Source organism: Mobula birostris, chromosome 9, assembly GCF_030028105.1.
Source record: "Mobula birostris isolate sMobBir1 chromosome 9, sMobBir1.hap1, whole genome shotgun sequence".
Classification (NCBI taxonomy): Eukaryota; Metazoa; Chordata; class Chondrichthyes; order Myliobatiformes; family Myliobatidae; genus Mobula; species Mobula birostris.
In genome coordinates this window covers 30,662,320-30,670,876 of record NC_092378.1, presented here as the reverse complement: position 1 = coordinate 30,670,876, position 8,557 = coordinate 30,662,320, and the positions used below count along the sequence as shown (strand labels likewise).

Below are 8,557 nucleotides of genomic sequence, written 5' to 3'. Positions count from 1 at the left end.
GGATAAAGAGGGCAGATCCGTGGGCTGCTGCTAGGGCACAGGCCGGGGTCTGATCAACCCCGGTCGGGTCGCCTGGGCGAAGGTGTATGATGTTGAAAGACCCGAAACACCTGATGACCCTAGGTAACATCACTGATGATGTGCCCTAGCTTAGCATCATGCAGATGTTTCTGGAAGAAGAAGAGTTATTCTTCCTTGTTAAATCTTCCTGCTTCTACAGTGCCATTCTATACAATATGTGTAAAAAACTACTTGTACAAAAATGTTACAATATGCACATGATAGTAATCCGTTCTCTGACTATGTAAGGTACTAACATAATTCAATGAAAGTCAGCTTGAATGTTTCATTGTAATATATACTCTTTTATTTCCAATTTGGAACAGGGTATTCCACCAAGGACACACAGAACAATTAGTATTCTCTCTGCAACTCAGCATTTATCTAATGTGACCTGAAGTGGTTTTGAAAAACTGAAATTGAAGATTTCGTACTACCATCTGCCTAGAATCTTTATTGGAAAATACAAGGGAAAGTATACTGCTGTGTTTAAACATCAGAATTTAAAATGGATAATGATCAGCAAAGAGCGGCATTTGAAAGAATCCCTTACCCAAGGCCAATCGGCATGTCCTTGGCCAGGGTACATGACTACTTTGGGGTGCCTTTTTCAGAGGGGTTACCACTAGCCTTTCCTGTTGACACTGCATACTTTGAAGGCACACTCCACGAAGCCTATGCCAGCAGACTGCCTTACCTACCTGTACACAGCCATTTGGGGATCAATGATTATTCTTTCGAACCAGCCTTTATCAGGAAACGCAATGAAAGGGAAAGGCAGAGGGTACGCTACGTCAATGAAGGGTATGCACGCCTCAGAGAGCACCTCCCTGAGGATTTTGCAGACAAAAGACTGAGCAAAGTAGAGACCTTAAGAGCTGCTATCAGCTATATCAAGCACCTTCAAGAGTTACTAAATCCATCAAAGGTTAAGGAGAAAGCCTTGCCTTCAAGGGCTGCAGAGTTCCATAAGCTTCCATGCCCTATGCCAAGGAGAGAAGGCAATAGTGATGGAGAGTCCAAATCTCCTTCACCCTTCAGTGAATTTGGTGAGCTAAGCAACTAACAGCGATTTGATGTAATATAACCACTCTATCCAAAGAGGTTTCATCGGCTGAGCAAAATTACCTGCCAGGCATTAATTTGGAAGATTCTTTCCACTGCAATAAAGGGGCGCCAAGTTGTTTTTGCACAGCTTTAGTTATTCTCATCACACCAGTGCATGTCTGAGGATTGTAAATCAGAAGGTGGAAATAGAGTGGCCAGAATGCTGAAAGTTCCTTCATCTTCATCAAATAGAAAAGTCACTTAAACAAAACTTGTTTGGGGACTCTAATGCAGACTACGCACAGTGTGAACTGAAGCATCAATGTTTTTTCTCTTCCCACAAGGCAAAATCTGTACAAATGAAACTGGAAGAGGAGAGAGAAGCCCCAACAGAACTTTGCTTTGTGTACAATTGGAGAATAACTTGTGTAGTTAACACTAACTAGGCTTTTTCATGAAGCCAGTATCAGGAGAAAATTGTCTTTTATGGTGAGAAAAAAAAATAATGTGAGAATCAACACAAACTTTGTTTTGCACGCACAAAAGGCAGAAGGAACTCAGCAGCATTAATGGAATCGAATAAACAGTTGGCGTTTCAGGCCAAACCCCTTCTTCAGGACTGAATGGTCCTTCAAGCTTAGTGTTGTACAGAACGTATAAAACAATTACAGCTTTGTTACTCTCTAACAAACAATTACACAAGGTGAGAAAATTTAGATTAGGATTAGCACAAGAGAAAGGTTTGGGTAGGGCTGAAACTAATACTTGCTAGTACCTCGCGATGAACTGGCAAACTCTTTCCATTTTCTAGACAGCCATCTGTGCGTATGGAACCTGCCAATAAACATCCCCTCTTTCTCTAGGACAGTACATCAGGATTGAGAATTGTTTCCATTCTGGCTTTGTGTATTCTGAGATAGTGATTGAAACTAATGTGGGAACCAAATATCCCTGTGGACAGGGTGGGTGGGTGGGTACCTTGTGAGAGTTTGCACTTCCTCCACCACTGCTCCCAATGCACAGCCTTGATGTTCTCAATACTATCTTTATCCATTTTGACCTAACATGAGCCAAAGATTGTAGAATCATAGATTCATACAGCATAGAAACAAAGCATTCTGCCCACCGTGTTCACACTGACTAAGGGCATAGATAGAGTGGATAACCAGAGACGTTTTCGCAGGGAGGATATAGGATATGGCTAATACAAAGGGGCATAATTTTAAAGCGATTGGACAAAAGTATAAGGGGATTGTCAGAGGTAAGTTCTTTATACAGAAGGTGGTGGGTGCATGGAATGCGTGCCTGGGTGGCTGGGGAGCCTGATACATTGGGGACCTTTAAGAGTCTCTTAGTTAGGCATATATGTGATAGAAAAATGGATGGCTATGTAGGAGGTTGATTGATTGGCTATGTGGGAGAGTTAGATTGATCTTAAGAGTAGGTTAAAAGGTCAGCAAAACATCATGGGCCCAAAGGCCCTTACCGTGCTGTAGTGTTCTATAATCTATGTTCTGTGTTCATTGAAATGTACATGTTCTTAGAGGGCTTAACAGGGTAGCTGCAAAGATAATGTTTGCTTTGGCTGTGTTGTCTAGAATCAGGGGTCACATCTGCAAAACAAAGTTCATAGAAAAGAATACATTTTTCATCCATCGGGCTGTGAGTTCTTTGAGGTTCGAACCTTGATATATTGAAGATAGATATTTATACATTTTTAGATATTAAAGGAATTAAGGAGTATAAAGTTAGTGTAGGAAAGTGGCAATGGGGTAAATGAATAGCAATGATCTTATTGAATGGGGGAACAGGCATAAGGGGTCAGATGGCCCTTTCCTACTTCTGTATCTCAGCATTTTATGTTCTTATGGTAATGGATAAAGGGGAACTGAAGTGAATTTCCTGGACAAGGTTGTAGAAGGCAATCTCGAGAAAATTGTACCTGAAAGAGGTGGGTGACTTGGCTTGAGCTGTACAATGCACAACCTAAAGGAGGAAAGAAAAATGTCCTGGAAATAAGTCAGTGAATGGTTTCGGAGTCTAGAAAACAACCCTAAAATATGCTTCCTTGTTCATTTTTGCACTTTATACTTTGTGGTCATTGATTTGAAATGAAAAAGGAGTGTGAAAATTGATTTGCAACTTAAAGTTCTTTCTCATACAGTGCCATTCATTTCTGTCCATTTGCTCTGCTAGCCATTCTGTCCATTATCATTCTCTGGTTCAAAACACCCTTTTCTATTTCATGCGCTTTGTTTTCAAGAAGTATCTATTCTACCCTCCTTTCCCATCTTACAATGATGTGATTTCATCACTTTTCCACAGCTAGGTTTTCTCATTACAGTTTCCCTGCTCCTCAATCTCCACCATTCATTCCCGACCTGTTGCTCAATTCTCCATTCCTTCACTGCTATTCACCCTCTCAGCTTCTGACTTTTAGTTGATGTTTTCTCTCAGTGGTACTTCCAATATTAGTAACCAGGAAAATGACCTCTGAAAACTGTAAGGAGGAACTCTTCTCTTTGTAGTAGCTCTCTTCTACGTACACAGAATTTGCAAACAACAAAAGAGGAACAGGATTAAAGGGAGATTTCTTTTGTCATTTACATGTTGAATGCTCTCTCTGAAACACTGATGGTCAGCTCAAAACTGGCTTATTTGGCATATATGATTTCAATCGAAAACTTCAGCACTGTGTGTTCAAATGTGTTTGGAATCTTTCTTATTGTTTTGATCATAATAGTATGGAATAAAATTCTTTAACAAAAAATTTTTCGTAATTAACTTAATAGTGACTTTCTTGTCAGGAACAATTTTTAAACATTTCTGATAGAAGATCAGATCTAACTGATTTGGGTCAGTTTATGTCATCCTTATAGCTCTTGTGATATACCATGATGGGATTTTTTTAAATTTTCAATCATTGCATGAGATGAAAGTTTGTGCCCCAAAAGTATTTTAGGAGGTATACTATCTGGGTCTGGTTATTGCTTGGAAAGGGCTATTGATACTCCTCCCCAAGAGTTCCACATGAAATTATTGGTAGAAAAATATACATACATCATTTCAGTTTCTGTTTTTTTGCATTAAACTCATACAAATATGTGCAATCACTCAAGCCAATGCACACACATATGTGATCATTAGCATAGGGTCTGTGTAGTAGAGGCATTTAGCTAATGGATGTTCTCCGAGTTATCAGACTGTGTGCTGAAAACCAGAGATATGATCTCATTCTAGTCTATCTCTAATCTTATGCGTGCGGTAATAGCATAGGGGTGATTGCTTTATTCACTGAACAGATGTGGCATCAATACAAATATTTACTTGAGGCCAGTAAGTCCTCACTGTAAATAGTAGAAATATTTGAGATAACTATCCAAAATAAACGTAGACCTATTACTTTACTGTAGATATTATATAAGGGACGTATGGAAGAAAATCTGTTGCAGGGTACGCAAACTCTTTCTGTGTTGAACTCTTGGCTGCATGTTCCAGTCAAAGCTGTGACACACATTTATGAAGCAAATTTTAAGTAAGTTCTATGTATGTCTGCCATTGAAAGGGAAAATGAGTGAGTGTAGGCTTGAATGAGTGCAGGGAATAGAAAGCAATGGCTCCCAAGTAACAACAACAACAACTGTTCAATGCAAATTAAGTAATAATAGAGGCAGAAGTAATTCTTCTTTGAAAGCTGTCATCCGGGGTGGCTCCAAACAAATAGTGTTGATCTACCAAAGGTAATAAGAAAATCTGTTAAAACTGTAATATAGTACTGTGCAAAAGTCTCAGGCACATTTACGTGGCGAGGGTGCCTAAGACTTTTCAATAGTACTATAGTTTTATGTATTTACACTAGTACTATAATTTTATGTATTGCACTCTACTGCTGCCACAAAAAAAAACAAATTTCATGACATTTGATAAACCTGATTCTAATACGGGTCTCTGTTGTGGGCTGGGAATGGGAAGGGGGCAAGGAGAGGGAAATCATGTTAAGGAAAAGGTGAAGTGAGTGGGAAGCACCAGAGAAATGTTCTGTAATGATCAATAAACCAATTGTCCTCAAGAATAGCCTCACATTCTCCATAAATGGAATAGCAAAGTCTCTGAGTTCTGGTATCCATCAGGTACCTTGGCTATTCATAAGTACCATTTGATTGATCACCACAATATTCTCTTCTATACTGTTCATTGGATTTCAGGATCAGCTTTCTGGGATGTGTGCAAGTCTGCTTCCTTGGGGCTTCTGTTGCAAGTTTTCTGACATGTTATCACTTATTCTGACTTGTCTTTGAGGATTCCAGCATCAGACATTCCCATTAATCCTTCAGAGTTTCTTTCCTCAGAGGAGCTGGTCTAGTTCCACTTCCCTGTCTGTCAGGGCTGTAAATGTCCAGGCCATGGCTTCTTATAAGATGTGACAACTAGGTTAGCGCCACAGCCCTTTCAATATTGGTGAGCACATTGGAAACTTTAAAAGCTTACATCAAAGTTTCTGGGTTAAATCTATAAGAGGCTTTGATAATGGAACCCAGATCTTATTTCTGAAGTGTCACTAAGACCATCAAAACAGGCCAAAGGGCAAAGACTGAGTCCAATGAAAAGGGAGGCTGAGAAATCATAGAACCTTGTGGTAATCTTTGGAAAAGGTTATGAGTCAAGTTACCTATTTATATCAAAGCTGTGCAGTCAGAATTCCTCAAGAAGGTGACATTTATCATTAAAGACCTTCATCCAAGACATGTACTCTTCTCATTACTATCATCAGGGAGGAGGTACAGGAACCTAAAGATGCACACTCAACATTTTAGGAAAAGCTTCTTCTCTTCCACTGCCCATGAACACGACCTCACTATTTTGTTCTTTCTGCACTATTTATTGATTTTTTAAAATAGTTCTTATTGCTACCAATAGTGAATTTTAATGTATTTCACTGTACTGCTGCCACAAAATAATACATTTCACAATGTGTCGATGATAATAAACCTCATTTTGATTCAATTATCACTTCATCCAAATCTGAAATTTCTTTAAAAAAGGTATAATAGTGATTACCCAACACGTAACACATAGTGATTGTTATATTCATTCATATATTAACAGATCCGCACTTATCATTCACTGCATGTCCACAAAGCAAATGCAAGCTGTCGTCATTTCATTTCATTTTTAAATCTTCTTATTAATATATAGCCTTCGACAGCTATAAAATACAGAAATTCAACAAATTAGTATATATATAATTAATAAAACTGAAAAAAAACTTATATATGCTAATGAAAAAAAAAAGAAAAGAAAAAGAAGGAAAAAAGAGAACCCCAGCTAACTAAGAAAAAAACCACTGACTATAAAACAAAAAAAGAGAGAAAAAAAACCCATTAGGAACCAACTCCCGGAGCAGTACATCTTATAATCATTTATATATATATAAAAGAAGAAAAAGAAAACAACAACCATCAAATCACATTTATATAACATAAAATTGGAAGGAAACCATGTAACTAGATTCAAATTAAATGATGATATTTAGCAAAAGAGCCCCACCTTCTCTCAAAATCAAATCGGGGATTAAAAGTTCTACTTCTAATTTTTTCCAAACTAAGACATAACATTACTTGGGAAAACCATTGAGTTAGTGTAGGAGCAGAGGTATCTTTCCACTTCAATAGAATAGCTCTTCTTGCCAACAATGTAACGATTGCAATTACATGTTGGTTTGAAAATGAAATACCCTGAATATGATGTGGGACTATTCCAAATAGAACAGTCAATGTATTAGGTTGTAAATTAATTTTCAAAGCTTTAGAAATTGTAGAAAATAAAGATTTCCAAAAAGATTTCAATGAGGGACATGACCAGAACATATGTAACAAAGTAGTTACTTCATTTTTGCACCTATCACAATAATTATCTATATTAGGGAATATTTTGGATAGCCTCTCCTTCGTTAAATAATAGCGGTGAACAATTTTAAACTGAATTAAACAATGATTGGCACATATCAAAGAAGAATTAACCATTTTCAGAACTTGCGACCAGTCTTCATTAACAAAAGTCATACTAAGTTCTCTCTCCCAGTCTTGTTTAATCTTTAGTGAGAGGTTATCTTTTTGTAGTAAAAATAAATTATAAATTCTACCAATGGAGCCTCTCACTAAAGGATTCATATTCAAAATAGTGTCCAACAAATCAGATTCTTGCATATATGGAAACGTAGAAACATATTTTTGTAAAAAATGTCTAACCTGTAAATATTGCAAGAAATGTGTGTGTGAGAGAGAATATTTACTAATTAACTCTTCAAAAGACATCAATCGACCATCACTAAATAAATCTGCAAAAGAACAAATCCCCTTATTTCTCCATAAAAAAAAGATGGGATCAGTAATTGAAGGTTTAAATAGCAAATTTCAAAATACAGTACAGGACTAGACAATTTAAATTGCTTGAAATTAAGAGTTGCGTAACTGAAACCAAATCCGTAAGGACTGTTTAATAACAGGGTAAAAATTTAAATTGGAAATTTTAGCAAGTTGTAAAGGTAATGGAACTCCTAATAGTGAAGTTAAATAAACTTGATTAATAGCTTTAAATTCTAAATCAATCCAAGCTGGTTTTTGATTCTTATTGAGCCAATATAACCAAAAACGTAACTGTCGAATATTAACAGCCCAATAGTACAATCTTAAATTAGGTAGCGCAAGTCCACCTTCTTTTTTAGATTTTTGTTAATGAAACTTATTAACTCTTGGTTTTTTATTATTCCAAATAAAGGATGAAATAGTAGAATCAATTTGATCAAAAAATTTTTTGGTTAGAAAGATAGGTATATTTTGAAAAATATATAAAAATCTAGGTAAAATCATCATTTTCACGGCATGAATACGACCTATTAAGGAAAGTGTAAGAGGATTCCACCTAGAAAATAATTGTTTCATGGAGTCCAATAAAGGAACTACATTAGCTTTATAAAGATCCTTATTTTTTTTTGTAATGATAATACCCAAATATTTAAAAGAATTCATAATTCTAAATGGAATATCCTTATATATAAAAACAGGAACATTTAAAGGGAACAATTCATAGTATATTTCCAGATATATATCTGTATATCATTGAGTAGCCATGAGTTGCAACTTTTTCCATTTCAATGGTACAGCAGTACACTACAAGATATCTCCCTTCTAGGTCCTAGGTTGTGTACATGTTGTAGCCATCTTGTGCAATGAACCTCCACATCATACACATACACATAATGACTATTAAATTTCACCATTCCTTTGTGTTACCTTTTTCACCTCTATGATGCCCTATCTTCTGTATACCGTAATTTCTTTTCTCTGAACTTCAATCCCTATATCAGTGCTTCTGAGATGGTAGAGGATAGCCAATAAACTAAAATAACTGAATGCTCTATCAAACTAATGAAAAGAGAGAGAGAGAGAGA

At 36.6% G+C, this 8,557-nt stretch overlaps 1 protein-coding gene across 1 annotated transcript; it reads left to right on the top strand.

The window, feature by feature from the left end:
- The first annotated feature begins 628 nt into the window (after window positions 1-628).
- LOC140203283 (achaete-scute homolog 4-like) lies at window positions 629-1,126 on the top strand. Its single transcript, XM_072269297.1, has one exon. The coding sequence runs from the start codon at window positions 629-631 to the stop codon at window positions 1,124-1,126; it is 498 nt and encodes a 165-aa protein (XP_072125398.1).
- Window positions 1,127-8,557: the final 7,431 nt, after the last annotated feature.